Source organism: Scophthalmus maximus, chromosome 11 (assembly GCF_022379125.1).
Source record: "Scophthalmus maximus strain ysfricsl-2021 chromosome 11, ASM2237912v1, whole genome shotgun sequence".
Classification (NCBI taxonomy): Eukaryota; Metazoa; Chordata; class Actinopteri; order Pleuronectiformes; family Scophthalmidae; genus Scophthalmus; species Scophthalmus maximus.
The window spans coordinates 7,809,209-7,827,476 of record NC_061525.1 but is presented as its reverse complement, the minus strand read 5'-3'; the positions used below and the strand labels follow the sequence as shown (position 1 = coordinate 7,827,476).

Below are 18,268 nucleotides of genomic sequence, written 5' to 3'. Positions count from 1 at the left end.
AGCAGCACATTACACCTTGTAATCTGTCACAGATGGCAGGGGTGGTGCTGACTTCTCTGTCACTCCTCGCGTCTCGTCGCCGGCACATCAGTTACTGCACAAATGCGTTCGATGTATCAAACTCTAGAACCCTGCCCGAGGGTCTGTGATTAGCGTGATTAAAAGGATTCAATCAATCGGGGCAATAGGTTACAATGTTATGTTGGAACGTAAAAATGTCTATGGCGTCAATGATTCATTGTGGGAAGCGTGTGTCCTTGCCTGGGCCAGAGGGGAAGGTTGCGGTGGTAACGCCTTCCCATTTGAACCGAGTGAGTGTCACACACTCCGCACATATGAGGTGCGATCCTGGGGTTGCATCTTCACATTATAACACGCACTCCACGTGTCTGTCTGACAGGCTGCGTTTGGGTAAATCTATTTGCGGCTTTCTCCCCAAGAGTTGGTACATTTTTATTCTTGGTTTGTATTTCACACTGCCGGCGCAAAAAAAAAATTGTGGGGGGAGAGAGGGGCAGCCATTTGTCAGGAGAAAAAAGAAAAGGGCAAAAATATTAACTGAGGCTACATCCCCACTAATGCACCTCGGGGCATTTCTAAGGCATCACTTCTGCTACGCCAGGTATCCACACTACTCTAGAGTTTTCAAGCCCCTCATACATTACATCTTCAAAATGCTGCTGGTCCCGTTTTAGTTTGAAAACTCAACGAAACGTACTCACGTAACAACCTATTAATATGTACGTAGCCTAAGGGGCCTCATGTATATATTCCCCCCAGTGAATCACGAGCTCAACTTCCCCCGCTGAGGAGCTGAGTTTACGTGTTATGTTGCCAAGGTGAAACGCAACAACAGTTTCAGTCCAGTAACTCGGTACGCGCTGACCCAAATACTGCTGCTCTGCACTGTGTAATTTCAGGTTTTTTTTTGGGGGGGGGGGGTGAAATGGTTCGCTGGCTGCACAGCCAGCCCGCAAACCTTACTTTGCTCATTGTGGTCTGGCAGTGATTTCGACCCGTCTGCTCGACCAGTTGACTGACAGCCCTCGCCTTCATCATCACAGTCCCTTTCCTGCACCTGACTGCATGAACAGACCTCTCACTTGGCTGTCATCGGCCTTTCCATCTGATTACCGAATTAACTTGGACAAAATGGGATTTGTCATTATTGTCCCTTATTATTGACCAGGTTAGAACAAACAAGATATGAGGATATGAATCACACTTCATTTTATATCGACAAACCTGATTTCACAGGCCCTTCCAGTCTTCCTCCTATACCCACAGAGCTCAGGACTTCACTTGTTATATCTAATTTATTTTTAATTTTTTGGTATTAAAATATTTGGGCACGGAATAGCATGGATAGATTATTTCCAAAAGTAAGTTTGTATTGTGCACACAGATCTTTTTCTGCCAGCTCCCTTGTGAAACTTCTGGAGAACGCCTGAGTGAGGCCAAAAATTCACCGCGAGCGAGTGGGCGTGTTGACGACTGAACAAAAAACGCAGCTTTCTGCTGTGGAATTATCATCATGTCCTGCCTCCCGCACGCTCTGCCCAGACGCCACAGAATCTTCCCTGCGAGTCTCCTGCTGCGTTCTTGATATGTGAAAGGCAAACTCCAGAAAATGTCCCAAATCCCCCAATTTTCGGGACATTTTCCCGAGTTAATGTCAGAAAAAAAAACGCTATAGACTGTGCCGAGACATCAAATACTGTAAATCCTAAATGGTCAGAGAGATTCTTACTTTAAAAAGTGGCCGAGGCCAACAGCAGACCTGTTAACCAGTGTGTATTCATCTCATCTGTTGTACAAATTGCACCCCTGCCTTGCTGCATTCATTATGTGTAAGAGTTATCTGTATTTTCATTAATAAGACCCCTGTAAGTGTCGTAGCGCGTCCCACAAAGGGAAACACAGAGAACGGAGACGCTGTGTGAGACTGGCAGAGAGCGCCGCCTGCCTAGTTGGATTCACCATATGGTGATGTTGGATGAGCCAGCGCCTGGGGAGGATGCGGCCGTATGGCGGCAGGAAATACACAGACACAGCAGTATGGCGAAAACAGGACAGTGGAGGAATGCAAGTCTCCTCGCTGCATTTGCAAACAACGGACCTAACGTGCGGCCCCATGACAGAGACAAATGAATGAGAGGATAAGAATAGAAGGGGTCAAAAATGACCTTCAAACTAAATTACAATGTGCACAGCTATTCATCTGCTCTCAGCGCAGCCATAAAGACTAATGTCTTTTAATATATCACTCTACAACTGCATCGCGCTCCGTCTTTCTTCCTGTCATGTTCAACATCTTAACAAAAAGAGCTCTGAGGAAATCTGTTTTTCCCTCTAGAACGCCACCATTTTTGTTATTGAATTCAGCCTTTGCCCCAATCTCATCAGTGACACCGCGAGTCAGGTCCGTGGCCGTTTGACATTTTCTATTCTGCTTTTTAAAATCTTATTTGCACGCTTGAAAAGAACCGATTGTGGAGCGATCAGAGAATTGATGAGGAACTAAAAGCCCCGAGTAGAAACCAGCCGAAGGAATCTGTTAGCAGCAGTAAATGGATGGGTGAGTAGTTGGTGGGGGTTGGCTCTCCTGCATGCTATGTGACCTTTTCCGAACGACTCGGAGGATTGCGGTGCCATCTGTACCCCACAGGTTCCAATAATCCCATTGCTGCTTCACTCAGCAGTAATGGGTGAGCACTCACAGGACCGCACTCCTTTTGTTTCCAATGAAACACATCCGTTTTGAACTCATCTTCTATTAGCGTCATTCTGTTTGACAAGTGTGAGTAATAGTTAGTATGTTCACTTTGCGTTTATATGGGTATTTCTTTGGAAGGAATACAAAAATAATAAACAAAACTAAAACAATACAAAGTTGCATGATTTCGACACAAAAAAATTAATAATGTAATAATTTTTCTCCATTTGACCGGAGCTCTAATGCGCCACAGATATTGTAGTGATTGTTGCTGCCATATCAGTTTTTGTCCATCTTAGAATGCATTTTCAGCCGGTGCAGATTGCTCTTCATCCTTTTTGTATTCCCTCTCAACCCCCGTCGGCTGAACTTTGAAGTTCTCCGAGATGAGAGTGCGTTGCCTGGGTGTGTTTATTGACTCACTTGTGCAGTCACGTTCATACCATGCATGGGCTGTGTGAAGGGGAGAAGAAAAATTCTTATCAGGCTCAATATTGTTATCCCTGCTGAGAGGAAGCCTACATTAGCTTTGGCTTCATGACAAAAACTGAGCAAGAAAAACAGGAATTCCAATCCCGTTTCGGACGAAGGAACTGCAAAAAAACAAAACAAGGACTTGTGAATCAATCCTCAGACGTGAACCGAGACCTCTTGAGGACACTCCTCATCACTACCACCAAAGTCAGCATTATTCTTGGTGTTTCTGATCCATGCTTGGCTCCTTTCTTTTTTTGTCTCTGGCAACTTCATTTCCACTCTTGTCATGACAATCTGAAGAGTGTGCTGTGCGTCAGGAAAGGTTCGGCAATTTGTTTTGTTTGACACTTGCTTCAGCAGCTTAGTTTCCTGTCAAATGTCTGGCAGCTGCTGGGGGTTTTCTGCTTCTCTTTTCACCCCCATTTTCCTCTGCTCTGCATTCCCCAGAGTGGAAAACCCAAATCATAGGCCCTGCCTCTGTTTTCCTCTTCTATTGAGCCCCTTTCTCACTCAACAACAAAAACAAAACACTATCATCTGGCTTTTTGTCCTGTAATAGGATATAATCTGCATTAATTGCCAGGACTAATGACTCTGCAGCAGACACAGGTGCCGTATTTATCGACGCCGACTCAGAGATATAAACGCGAAACCCGGGTGGACTGGATCATTTTTCTGCCCCTTTTCCATGCTGATGTCTTTCAGAATAAACTAACACCTGTCACCTGCCCACCATGGTGCTGTTACAACGAAAATGCCACGTGGGCAACACACAGAGTGCCCTGTGGAACCTGCAGAAAAGCAGTGGTTATGGCAACACGCCCATTCGCTCGCCGTGAATCCTCCTCAGATTTCCCCGCTGTGTTCTCACATGGGCTCACCCGGACATTTGGACTCTCACATACAACCCCTCTGGATCAAGTTCGAGAAAATTTCCGGACATCAGCAGCATAAGGCAACTTCAACAATGCTACGTTTTAGTTTTTAAAACACATCACTACTGCTGCTACAGACAGAGTTGCGGCGCGCCTGAAAGTCCTGATGCGAAGCTAAAACGCTCAGGTGGATGGAGATGAAAACATGTTAGTATGGCTGTGGCCTGAGATTGTGCTGCTCTTTAAGCCACAATGAGTGAGCAAAGCCCCTAAATATGTTTTAAAAACAGTATTAACTGTATTTACCGATTAAAGCGTCTTTTCAACAGGTATACCAGCGTTACAAAAAAAACATATTTGTTCATGTTGGTGTAAAATGAGTATTGGTTAGTCCGTCTCCCTCATTGTGGTGGCAGAAAACAGGAAGAAGCTTCTGGGTATGTCACAGATTTCTCGCAAGGACATACACATTTGCCTGCCAGAACAGCTTTCCATATTATTCTCGCTTTCTTTTTTAGTATTATTATTATTATAATATATTTTTATGGTAATTAGTTTGACTGTGAACACCAAAAAAAAGTGGTGCAGGCTCAAGATTGTCATTCAGCCCCCAAGAGACCACTTGAAGCGAGACCCTACTCTTATAATTTAAAATCGTTTTCAGAGGTGCGAGGCAACGATGGAGAAATTTGTATTTGTTGCTGCAAGTCAAAGCGATAGCAAAAGTTCAGGATGGAAGACACACACTCTCTCTCACACACACACACACAAACACACACACGCACACGCACACGCACACACACACACACACACACACACGCACGCACACGCACACACACACACACACACACACACACACACACAAGATTGAGAGTCCAGCTGTAAGACGAGAGTCAGGCCGAACTCTATTGGATAGTGTGCACTGTGTCTGTATGCAATATTTTGCCATCGTGTTTGATTTATTATTGTGAGGCTTTCATGCAGGACAGGGTTTTTGGCTTTTTTTTATTAAACTGGCTGAAGTGTGTAAGTGCCTCCCTGAGGAATGATTCATCACCGGTTCGCCGGGACGCAACCGGAGCTCGCCTCCCTAACATATGAACCATTGGAGCAGCTGGAAGCGTTTTCTGCCCAATGTCCCCCTGGTGCTGGTGCCTGGTGCTGTTCATTCATCTCAACATTGATTTTAATAGTTGGGGAGGTGGTGGGGGTTGGGGTCCAACTTTTGAGGGATGGATGGTCTGCGGCCTGCGAAGTCTGATCTCATTTATAATTTTTTTTTTTTTTTTTTACAGTTGCAAGGAGAAACTCTGGGTGATGTATTGTGGATGATTACCTTTGGGGACAAATCAAGCCAAAAAGTCAGACTCATATTTAATTTTTCTCAGGCGCAGCCAGTGCAGATTTGTATGCATGCCGGCAACAAGCCATGTGAAAATCAAGTTCTTGACGCGTATCCCATCCCCCACCCCACAAACACCTTTCAACCGCAGTTTTCCTGTGATCATCAGATCGGTTGCACAGTAAGGACGCGGTGACCTTCAGGTTTGGGGGATGGGGCATTGTTTCAGTAGGGGCTTAACCAGTGGGCTGAACCCCACCTCTCCTCCGTCAGGACTTCCCATGATCCCAGACACCAGCGATTGTGTCTTAATGAATTCACTGAATACTAATCAGGCAGCCTAAGTCCAGGGGGTGGGGCAGGGCTTGACACAGACAAGGCCCTCTATAAGTATGCAGACGAATTTCTTCCTCCCGCTGTCATCGCATTCCTTACAAAAATGGAATAGGGTTTGTTGCCTTTGAGATATATCTCTTTTTTGGTCTGGTCTTGTTTCATGACTCGTGTTTCTGCCCTACTTCATCTGTCAGATAATACACTTGTTTGTCTCATTGGGCAGTGGAGACAATTCGGCTTTGATTTAGCGCATGGCCTGGGGACACCCCATGATTGTTCCGTCCTCACCGCCTGCAACTTGCTCCAATTCAGTGTGTGTGAGTGTGTGTGTGTGTGTGTGTGTGTGTGTGTGTGTGTGTGTGTGTGTGTGTGTGTGTGTGTGTGTGTGTGTGTGTGTGTGTGTGTGTGTGTGTATTTCGCTGCCGAGGCCCTGTTTATATCTGCACCACTGGCCAGAGGTCATATCTTCTAACATGAATCAAGACTCAGCAGACTCTTAATCTTTTATCCGAGTCCTGTTAGCCCCGCGGACAAACTCTTTATGGCTCAATCAATCAGACTGACTTGCTCTGAAATGTCCAGTGGTACAATCTTGAAGAAAAAAAAAACAACCTTGGCTTTCGCTGTGCAACTAGCATGACAGCGCTACAGTAACCAACATTCAAGAAGAAGAAAAAAGGGGGGACAAAAAAAAACAACTGTTCACACATGCGGTGACCTATGATCTCGAACAATTCAGTGGAGAGTCTCCAGCAGGGACAAGCCTCCCTTAGAGCCGCGGTCTCTCACATCGACTCAGTCAGGAGACCATTGTGGACGAGGGTTTTTTGACGGTGAATGGGAGCCTTTGTGGACACATGACATTACAGAGGAGGACTTTTCTGCGTCATCACCCAGAGAGCCGCAGTGACACAAAGTTAATTTTGCAGTGAAATTTCACGGTCTCATCTTTCAAAGTCGATCTGCAATTCATCATCAGTGCAGCAGAACCCAAGTTTTATCTCGCATTTTAAGCTTCTGAAGAGAGCCGTTCATGTCCATGAATACTGATGAAATTTATAAAATCTCCGTCGGCACGAAACGGATACGTCCTTAGGTCGGGAAAGTGATTTGTATAATTGAGGGGGATCGCGGCTGATTTTAATCCTGATGCGAGTCTGCCATGGTCATAATACGGGTGAAATTCCAGAGCACATTACCTGCCACATCTTGGTTGAGTTAGAGGTCCGCAGGTAATACTTAGTGATCCCATGTAAACTGATTTTTGAAAATTCATTTTCTCATGTTAGCTGCAAAATTCTGCTCTTTGTTGTCAAACTGGAGGCAGTGGGTCGAACTATAAGGGAATGTTTTTGTGGGGGGCGGGGGGGGGGGGGCAATTTGAAGTTAAGCACTACTTTGTGACAAACTCTACAGAATTGACTTTACAGAATGGAATCCAATTTTCTGAACTTTACTTTCTTGCCCCATATTTTTTCTTTTTTTTCTTTAGAAAACACAGATAAGGAGCTAATTGATGCAGTGCAATTATTTCCACGTGAACTGAGCATAAAGCAATTAGAGTGGATATTCACCCTCACCACCCTGGCTGTTGGGGGGAAGCCTCTGGTGCTTGAAGAGCATTGTTCACACATCTTATTGCTTCAGTTTTTCCTCTGATATATATATTTTTTTTCTCTCCCTCTTTGAAACATCTTGGTGAGAGACTCGGGGAACTATTGATTCTCACTCGTCCTTTCCTCCCCTGCTATAATCTGTGGATTCATGCAGCCCACTGACTATACGACATTAATGCCCGCTGTGTGAGTGAAGCCATATGTGTGTGGGAAGGCAGCGGCGTAATCGAGGGGCCGAAGTCTGTATCGTCTGAAGCGTGGCAAAATGAAACTTGGCCACTGCGCCATCCCGTTTTTTAATGTCCTCACCTAACTGGAAACACATGACGGCGGATAACCGCTCCATTGTTCATTCTGTTTTTTCTTTATGCTTTTTTTCATATTTTCCTAAATGGACACAGGTGTAAGTAAATAAAAGTATATTTATATAAATATACAACAGCCTTTGGGTTTCATTTTGTCTGGGTCCACACTCACGCGGCCGGTTTCATTACTTCACCTTAATTGTTTTATGATTTCGTTTCCCTCTGGCCTTTACTGACAAAGGAGAAACTGCTTAACAAGATGAAGATTTAACAAATTCATGCTCCTGTCAAAACAACATCCGACTCATCACACTTAGCCAGTGCTCGGCTGAGGCGGAAGAAAAGAATCAGCGGTTCAGGAAAAAGCCCTCGGGCACTCTGCATTATTTCATCATGTTTTACCACACCAGACATTTTTAACAGCAAAGTGAAATAAACAAGGGTCCCTGTCATGTCTCATTTCCACACAATCAGCGTTAAGAAAACTACAATTTAGTCTACCTACGTTATTTTATTACGCCTGGGTTCAAATGAGTCCCTGCAGCCTTGTTAAGAAGACGAGGCTTCACCGGGAGGCTGCGGTTTCATCACAACATTTATCTCATCATAATAGCATCCGCTTCAATTTACCTCAGCACTTCCCTGTCAGAGACGGCATGGCAACATAAAGAGCAAGATAATGGTAAATCCTAATATGAAATGGAATTGGGAGCCTTTTCTTGACATCTGTTTGGTTTCTATCTGCGGAATCATCAGGGCAGAAATAGATTTTCATCCTTGAACGGAAAGGATAAACCAGATATTATATGATTGTGTAGGATGACAACACCATTTTACCGCCATACAAAAATGTCAAAAGACACAGAGTCCTGCACAACCCTCTCTGTTGTCTTGCCCAGTGGCATCGCGGACGGTTTGCTTTACGTGCCACATAATGTGTTCTCAATTCGGCTACTTCCCTCTTCCGGAAGGGCGCTCAGATGTCACAATAGCACTATGTGATGAAAGAGGAGCATTGTCATTGAACCTTATTCTATCAATCCATACAAAAAGTAACAACAGAGGTAAGGGCCATGATGATATGAGAAGAGACCGCTCCCATATCTGTACAGTAAATACGAAGCCACAGCCAACAACAACTGGTTGTCTTAGTTTAGCATAAAGACTGCAAATAGGTGGAAGCAGCAAAGTTGAATTTCCATACGTTAAAGAGGTAAACAGCAAGTACTACTATCTGCAGTAGTAGATTTGATATTTAGTTTATGTTTGAAGCGATCCATGTCAGCTTTTTACCCTTTCTTTCTAAGCTTACCAGCTGTAAATATATATTAACACACCTTATTAAAAGTTGTTGACACCACATTCATTGTTGTTGGACTCTCCCCACAAACACTCGTATTCATAAATTGAAACTGTGAAATACATGCAAAACTTATGCAACCTTCCTGGGTTTTTTAAATTGGGCTTCATGTCCTCCTGAAATTTCCACTCGAACTGAATGGCTTTTACGTTGCACCCACACAATGAAATGCTGGGGGCCAAAGAGACCTGCTAGTTTAGGGAATATTAGATTTTTGGGAATTAGGTAAGGCTGCTTAAACTCCATCCCCGGGGGTAATAAGCTCGCCGCGTGTGTCCCAGAAGACGGCGGGAATGCAGTGGGACGGTACACTTTGCACACTTGGCAGTGGGAGTCAATTTTTTTTTTTTTTCCTCGACCCCTGAAGCGTTGCATTGTCTTTTGAAAGGAGGTTCTTTGTGTTTCCAGCTACGGAGCTGCTCACATGATGAGTCCCAGTACTGTCAGCGGAGCATTTTGATGTCTGGCAGTGTGTGCGTGCGTGGCGAACACTGTAACATTCATTGCATATTTGGATGCTATTAACGTGAATATCAGTGCATAGGATCTTTGATTCCCCACGCCTCCAGAAGGCCTCGCCTTCGCACGTTCGCTGCTCATTGTAAAGGGGGTAATTAAGGCAGGAACACATCGCTGTAGGTGCATGCTGCCTTTTGGAGACGTGGCCCACTGACATGCCTCTCTGTCAGGCTCTGTCAGTGGGAGGAGGGTGCCGCTCCACACATCTGACATGACCCAGTTAGAAGAGCTACACTTGTAGGACCCTATAAAGTGGATCCTACCCTGAGGAGGAATTCCATACCCTTTAGCTTTGTTGTTCTCCTCGCTCTCCTTCACTCAGCTCGCCTCCCCGATGGATGGAACAGCCATCACTTTTTGAAATTGAAATTCCAGACTAGCATACCAATGGACATTCATATAACAGTTTGTAGAAGATGTCCACGTTTCTTTTTTAAGCATGCTTTTCCACATTCTTGGATTTTTTTTTGAATCGCTGCAATTTCAGTTAAATATGGCTGAAGAACTGTAAGCTGCCTTTGACTCTATCTTTGTCATGTGCATAGTAAAGTAGCTTATTGTAACCGCTGCCACCAAGCCTCAAAAATGATAATTCTGTAAGTCATTAAAATATTGCAAGATATTGCAAAAGCTAATCTTCCCATTGACTTCGGTGAAAAAAAAAACAGAGGGAGCAAATTAATACCTGGGAAGCATTTTAACAGCCAGGCTCCGGGTGCCCTGAAGTCATTGTTTCTCCTGTTCTTCATGATTCGGATTCCTGCACTAGTTTGTCACAGGGGTGACCACATTTACGAGGGAATGTTAAATATTGTGCAACATTTTTGGAAAGGCTGCAGGAGGAATTTGTCACCGATGCTGCCGACTTATTCCCCTTGTGTTTTTTTTGCCTGCTTGTTATTTGACATTTCCTCTGTACTGAAAGGGAGGGGGGGGCAGAATGTCCAATTTGAGATCAGAGGAAGACACGGTTGAGGTCACAGGGAGACGTGGTTTTTGTTGCAGGAAAAAGAGTGACACATCCAGAAAATATCTGCACCGCTGTGTGAAAAGCTCATTCTCCCCACACGCCCAGAATATTCTCTTCTTAAAGTTATTTGCTATGTGTTTCACATTTTATGCACCATGTCATCCTCTTGAGCTGTAGACCCTAATACCGGGTTGGTTTTTTTTCCTACTTAATACATGTCCACTGCTTAATGAACCCGAGGTTCGTTTGGCAATAGTAATTGGTGCGCCTATTATTTACCTCTTGTAGTCGGAAACTGTGTGGCAAATGGGTGGTGCGATTAGATAAGGCCGGCTCTTGACAGAATGCCTGTAGGAAAAAGGCCACTGAAGCAGATCAATATAACACAGGCTGCTCCTTCTGCCCAGGGGCCAGCGACGGTGACTGATGGTTCGGACGTGGAAAGAAATGAAACGGTGACACGGGAGAGTGGCGCGAGCCAACAAACCGGCACAAATTCTACGATGCTTATTTTGGGCCTGTTTCTGAGTGATGTCCTGAACCTTTTACTCACATGTTGGGCTCTTGTGCAAACAAACTGAGAAGATGGGTCCAAAACCAGCATACAGTTCAATGTGTTGCTTCAAGTTTTGCAGTTTGCTTCGCTGTATGTCTTAAACCCACCATGTTTTGCTGTGTGGAACCCCTTGGTACACCTAGTGGCATCCCACTTCAGATTGACCAATAACAGTCAACGGCACAGAAAGCACCTGGATTTAGGATAACGTCCTCAGCCACTTGGTTTTAAGGCGCTCTCTCTCCAAAGCATGCACATAACAAGTGCAATAAAGGCAGATGGATGTTTAAAGCACTATGATTCCGTTTATATGTCCATTTAGTCCCAGAGGGACAGTTGTAACCGTCATTGAAAAATAACTGCGGCCACAATGTGCCACCTAGACCCCACACCCTCAAAAAACACTGACATATATGCAGTTTTATTTTGGTCAGTATTTTTCTTTCTCTCTTAGTTTACTAGCCATTGCTAGATATTTCCAAAAGTTAATTTTGTACCACGTGGCCGCCTGTTTGGCTCAGTGTAAAGAAACAAAGGCTGCAATGCAAGGGGTCTTCTCTGTATAAAAAGGGTCTAAGGACTCTTGGTAATACATTTGGAGGCTGTCGGGATAAAGGAGAGTTTGTAGCCTTGCGTGTCCTGGGCCGGCGGCAGCAGAGCACCAGAGGAAAGGGGGGGGGATTTGTCAAGGAGAGGACAGTCACACTCTGAAAGTCCAAGCCTGATGTAGTGGTGCATGTTTGTCACAGAACTTTGATCTCACTGCTCTGGCCAGTATCCTAACAAACTCACAGATACTTGACTCGACAAAAACTGTAAAAAATGGAAGCTCTGTGCAGTCATCCATCACACAGTCGGAAATTCATCTAGAAATATTGCAAAGAGTGGGGAGGATATTGTTCAACCAGAAACAAAACATATTCACCGTGAACACACCACTTGTCCAACTGGATGATTGAGGTGATCTTTGAGAAGTGCTGTGCAGAAAAAAACACAACAGCAGTGTTTAGCAAAGAAATACTGAATTTAAAAAAACAACAACTACAGATTATTGAAGACTATAACTTAACAACAAGTTTTCTTAACAAGTAAAAAAAACAATGAGTAGACTGTTGACTGAATAGCGCTTGGATGCCAACCACTGGCAGCGGCAAGTATCTGTATGCTTCACTGTACACATCACATATCACATACTCTTCCCAAATCCCTCCTTCTCTCTGCATCCCCCTCATCCTCCCATCTCCCAGTGCCCCAGAATCCAACGTTTCAACCGAATCCCCCGGATACGTCCCTCGCTCACATAAAGACTCCAGCCTTGCCAGCAAAAAAACGCTCGACGGCGTCGATCCAGCTTGAATGGCGGAGAATCAGAGCATTATAAGAAGACGCTGGCGTGCAAGCTGAACATGTCGATGTGTGCCTTGGGTTTCAAGTGAAGTGGGGGGGGACGGGACGACGACACATGCCTCAACATGCAGGGATGGGTCCGTTGACAGATTAGACAAACAGGCTGTTTAGGCTGAAGGTACACTGTGAACCAGTCGCTGCCTCTGATTGAAGCTCAGACAGGTAAACTGGGAGAGAATGAGAATGAGGCAGAGTCATTTTAATTAGAACGAAGGCAAATCTGTTTATTGATCAAATGAATGAGTCTGGAACACGCGGAGCCTTATGAGGTTTGACATTTTGCTTAATCGGGTACAATTGTGCAGAGCTATTCTCAGCTATTCTCTCATAATGTATGTGGAGTGACAATGAAGTGTAAGTCGTTAAGGCAACACTGCATGATATGTATTCATTTTTACAATCTGTTTGGTATCAAGTCTTAAAATCTGTTGTGAAAAACAGTGTTCTCACATACTGCCCTTCAGGAAGCTATCCGGACTTCAGTGCATGTCTGAAAGCAGCCCAAGTAATATGCCCACCTACAACACGTACAGCTTTTAGCGCAAGGTAGAGAGCTAACACAATGATATTGTTACATGAAATATCTGCCTCAAAGTAATAACTTTCTGCCGTGAAACATCCTGACTCTCAGTCTCTGACTTGGGATCATATTACGGCAGAACCAATGCCATTGTTGGTGTGGATATACTAGTTCGGAAGATGGTGGGTAAGGGAAAAATTTATCATAAAACAGAATAAAACCAGAGGGCATCTAAAGGTGGATATTATTTTTGGCACGGCAGAGGCCTGCCTACCCAGGTGTAGTTGCTCTTACATTTCCCTCCCCCCCTTTCCGATGATCGTCCAAGCCCAAAAGGGGAATGTCTTACATTAAGCCGGCTCATTCAGGCACGTCCCCGCTCCAATTCCCTGACCACCAAAATTCTCTCCGGCTTAGCGGCAGCCTTTTCTCCCTGTCCTCTTTGGCCTTTTGAATGATAACCTTGAATAGTATTGTCTCGGGGCATGAGGGAGGGTAAAGGAATTCCTTGGTCGTGGACAGGGAGCAGGAGGGCTTGACAAAAGGCATCAGCACTCCCTAAATCAGAGAATGTGGGGGGAATATGAAAAGGGGGCTGTTTTTCCTTTCAGGTAAAAAAGCGTCGGCAGAAAAGAGTGGGGAACAATGGCACCGCTCTGATAGAATGAAGCAATTCTCTGTGTTCATTTTTTAAACTCAGTGAAAATCAAGATTTCAACTGTGAGCTCAACTGCGATGACGAAATCTCGGGCAAGGAGGTTCAGCAGGGAGATCACTGCATTAGAGCTGATTTTATGGATTGAACACTGATATGTTGGACTCACTGTATTTGACTCCATTTAACTGAACTCTCTCCCAGTTCATACAGTCGCCTTTCAGAGGAGCCATTAGGCCTGAGATAGTCATTGTGGTAACGGCCGCGTGGAGATCAATCGAAACTCGATCTGTGAACAAGTCGTCTGTCCTCCTTACATTCTGCACTGCACGCTCTTCTCCGACCTTTTCCACTTCCTCTTCCACCACCGGAGAGGACCATCAGGCATAAGCGGGCTGCCATAGCAACTGAAACAAATCTCCAAAATGGGCTAGGGTTTTACAAACAGCGGTTATTGGCAGAAAGCTGCAAGGCAAACAAACAGACCGCCCGGGCCTGTGTTGATAGGGAAGCACTTGAACCTCTCCCCAGGAATCAGGGGGCATCTTCAGGTTTGACCTGAGGGCCGGATTGATGCAGCTGAAGGGAAACCTGTTACTTTGGATTCTTGATCGCCTCCGTTGAGGCGACCGCGGACGCGGGGGTGGTGGCGGCGGCGGCGGCAGATTTCTCACATTTCTGATGTTTTCTGTCCGTCTGTTCCACAATGTCATGTAGCTGCTGCTGCTGCGTCGCTGCTCTTACAGCCTTCTGGTGACTTCCACCAGCTACCCTGATGGCAGCTTAGCGGAGTCCTGCAACGATTTCATCATGAGACGGCCATCTGCTCACAGCAGAACGAGCCGCTTCTTGAAGTTTATCATGTGGGTCTGAGAGAGAAATAAACCGTTGTGTGGTTTGGGGAGAGAGCGATGAAATTCACAAACCGCCTCATCAGTTTGGACCGAAGCGTCTTTTCAGTTTTTGGTCCAATGAACATGGACATTTCAAGTCTAAATGAATCCTTATTATTTATTGGACATCCCAGTATACTTGAATTTATTTAATCTCTTAGATGTTTCCCTCTATGCGACATTGAGGAGTTGAATCTATTAACTTTCTACCACAGTGTTCCTATTTGATTTTAGTTTTTGTTCCGCTGTCTCTGCTTTCTGCTCCAGTAGAGTTTCCTGAGGAGATCGCAACGTTTTATCTGACAACAGTCAAGCATGTGGTTGAGCGCTCGTGATCGGAGCACGGCCTCTAGCTCACTTTATAGAGGCCAGGATTTTAGATTTAGGGCAAGACATTCGGGGGGGAGTTCCCAAATCATTTCTGAACAAAAAACACTCATAACGTGATAGAAAACATCTCCATATGCCGACCGTGGCGGGAGGTCACCAGGATGACTTAGTTAAGGGGTTCGCAAGCCAAAAAAGGTTGAAGAGCCACTGTCACCGACAACCACGCGCCCAAGTGACACAAATCTGCGACTGTCTGTTAGTGCAGATCGGGGCGCTGGTGTCAGCATAGGAAATAAGGACAGGAAGCATCTGACAACAACAGCGCGCATGCAGAACGAGAGCCTGAGGTCGTTTCCTCTCATATATCTTTCAACTTGGCTCATAAACATAGTGGGAAAAGAAGGTTTTTCATTGTCGGTGCAAGTCTGTCTCCCACATCCTAGTCACCCGCCTCCCTACCTCTGCTTCTCAATAACCCACATAGTGAGTGTGGAGGATGGGATTTGATGGAATTAACCATCCTGGGGGGGAGGAAATAAATAAATAAAAGCCAAAAGGGAGACGTAGCCCCACATATCATATGGAATTGAATTACACCCGCGGCAATGTGTTTATTGTTCATCTGCTTGCACTGGTGATTTGTGTTTTTACAGCATCTGCCTTAGTTGCGGTCATGGCAGCATGTGAGCCCTCACACTGATTTCACCCACTGCAGCCTCAGGGACTTTATCCCCAACACCAACAGAAAACACTGACAGTTCACCCGGAAACCTTCTTTTTCTTCTTCTTGCGGTTACACAATGGAACTGAGCTCTGGTCTTTCTTGTGTCAATTATTTCCCCCCTGCTCGTCGTCTAGAGGGATTTTCGGCGCTCACTGTCATCATCGTCATCTGACCTGATGTGGAAACTATGCACTTCCTTTCCATTCTCCCCTCGGAAGGTGTCTTGCTGCAGAGCAGCAGCCCTTCGCGGTTCTGATCTTTTTTAACAAATGTTTTCATCTTAAGTTAAATTGAGAACCCCCATAAATCTTGATTTCATTTTACAGTTTGTTGGATAGAATCACAATGTCTTTGTGAAACAAAGAATTTTGCCTGGGTTTTTTTTTTTTCTCTCTTCCCTTTTTTGCTGCAAGGAAATTCAATGTGATTACATGCTGCTGTATCTCTCTGCACATTACACAAATCTTGAAAGAGAATTTCTGATTTTGTTAAATATTAATCATGCATACATTATCACGCTGGCAAGCTTTACAGTCTTTACTGTTACAAATATGAATCAAAACACATTTGATAACATTATATAACTGGGAATATTTTTAATGACTTGTGTGCTCCCTTGCATCTACGTGCATTTTTGTACCTTGCAGAATAGTGGGGGTTTTCGTGTTCGTCAGGGGTCCACAGCAGCCGCTTGTACGGGGATTTACATCTAACGCTCCGATGTTACTTTTGCTGCACCGCTCTGCTCAAGGTAGTAAATGTAGGTCTGAGGCAGGAACTCGTCTGAAGTTCTCTTGAGGGTCTGGAGAAGAAACGGCTGAGTTGTTACGTATGAAAATCCCCGAATCCCCTCTGATCCTGGGCTGTAATGACCCAGACTTGGTCAGAGCCCCTTTTTCTATCCCCTCATTCTCCTCAACACGCCAGAGATCGACCGAATTGATTTTCTACCACAGTCAGGTGCCACGACAGAGCCCGCCTGGCGTTCGCCGTCCGTTCGGCTGCAACCAGGGAAAACGCACGCCTTTCTTCTCCTCCGATTTCCTGCTCCAGCAGCCAGTTTAGCCCCATCTGCATGAGCGCGTGGATTGATTCCTGCTTGTTATCTGGCCCGGGATGTGAGAAGGCAGTCCTGGATGGCAGGGGTAATCAGGGTTGGAAGGCAGAGCTTCCTTCCCTCCTCTTACGCCGCTGCCATGATCTTCGCATCCCTAAACTGATCGCAAGGCAGACACATTGGAGGGGATTAGACTAATTTGATGGCAGAGCCACCTACCAGGGGCCCCCACGGGGTAATTTCAAGAGGCAGGTCTTGGCATCCTGGGAATAACTTGTCAAGACCTGGCTACAGGCAAACAGTGAGGATATTAATCCTTAATGTAATGGCCTGGACTAGATTCCACTCTTGTCTCTGTGTGCAGCTTCAAGCACAGTAATGCGTCTCTTTAATCACTGACATAAAGCAGTCCCTCAAGGATTTTCCAGAGTTTTGCAGTAATTATTGGGTACCCTCCCCCAAATAATGCTTTATTTTTGCATGCTGTTGCCTCTGTGAGAAATTGCCAAGCTATTTGCATATGCTTGTCGTTCATTTGCAGCGGTTTTACGGGCTGCTGGGAGAGGAGGGCTTTGTTTTTTGGTGCGGTAAAAATGTGATGAAGTGTTGAAGCCACAGCCCGTGTGGTTTCACACAAAAGAGACGCGAGGCTTGTTCTTAGGTAAAGCCGCTGGAACAGGTCCGCGCTGCCTTCCCATGAGGATCTGCTGGGAACAGTTGATAAGGTGTAAAAAAAATATATATATATATAAATATCAGGTAATGTCACACACATTACACTGTTGGAGAGCAGCAGCGCATTTTTCTTCTTGGTCATTTTAATTGAAACATAAATAAAGCAACAACAGGGAATCCGCACAAAGTTCATTTTCACCTTGCTGGATATTTGGATGGTTAGAACAAGACAATGCATTTGTTTTTCCTCAGATTATGAAAGCCCAGAGAGGTGAGGTGAGGTCTCACAACAACAACGCAGACCTTCCTCAAGGAGCTGCCTGATAGAGATTTTGTCCTTGCTGCGGTTTTGCCCTTTACAAACAGTGCCTTGTCAGCTTTCAGCCATCTTTGATGATATTTTTTTGAACTCCCTGTGATCTTCTTCACTGACGGACCCCCCCCTTTTCTGCCTCTTCTTCTCAGGTCTGCTCATAGGATCAGGCTGCGCACTCTATCCGCTGGGATGGGACAGTGAGGAAGTACAACAGACCTGCAACAACAGCTCGGACCAGTTTCAACTAGGTAAAATGTCCACAAGGAATGTCCATCACACACACACACACACACACACACACACACAGCCTGTGCACATTTAAGCTGGACATACACTGCACGATTTGAGACGGACCGTTGGAGGAATTTCTGACACGTCAGAAACTTTGGTCAGCCGCTGTCAGGCTCTTGCACAGTTGAAGCACAATCATTAGCAGACTTTTCCCAAACTCAGCATCTTCTTCTTTCCTCAGTGCGCCTGCGCAAAATGGCAAAATACAGTGAGAAAGGAAACCATGACATGGCAAAATGATTCATTATAGGGGACAGAAGACACGGAGGCCAGACTGGTCGGGCCGTGTTACCTGCCAGTTGGATGATTCCTCCTCCCCCTCCCTCCA

At 45.2% G+C, this 18,268-nt stretch overlaps 1 protein-coding gene and 1 long non-coding RNA gene across 3 annotated transcripts in view; one reads left to right on the top strand and one right to left on the bottom strand.

The window, feature by feature from the left end:
• LOC118299833 overlaps positions 1 to 18,268 on the bottom strand; it is a 38,830-nt gene that overhangs the window by 7,276 nt on the left and 13,286 nt on the right. Inside the window, exon 3 of one of the 2 annotated variants that reach the window (XR_007031678.1) lies at positions 16,248 to 16,403. The exons of the other annotated variant lie outside the window; for it this stretch is intronic. This is a non-coding gene — a long non-coding RNA (uncharacterized LOC118299833). Of the gene's footprint in view, positions 1 to 16,247; positions 16,404 to 18,268 lie in introns of those variants that run through there. 2 annotated transcript variants of the gene reach the window in all.
• LOC118299831 (LHFPL tetraspan subfamily member 6 protein) overlaps positions 1 to 18,268 on the top strand; it is a 43,694-nt gene that overhangs the window by 21,533 nt on the left and 3,893 nt on the right. The window contains exon 3 of the mRNA XM_035623894.2: positions 17,799 to 17,897. Coding sequence (XP_035479787.1) covers positions 17,799 to 17,897 — 99 coding nt within the window. The remainder of the gene's footprint in view (positions 1 to 17,798; positions 17,898 to 18,268) is intronic.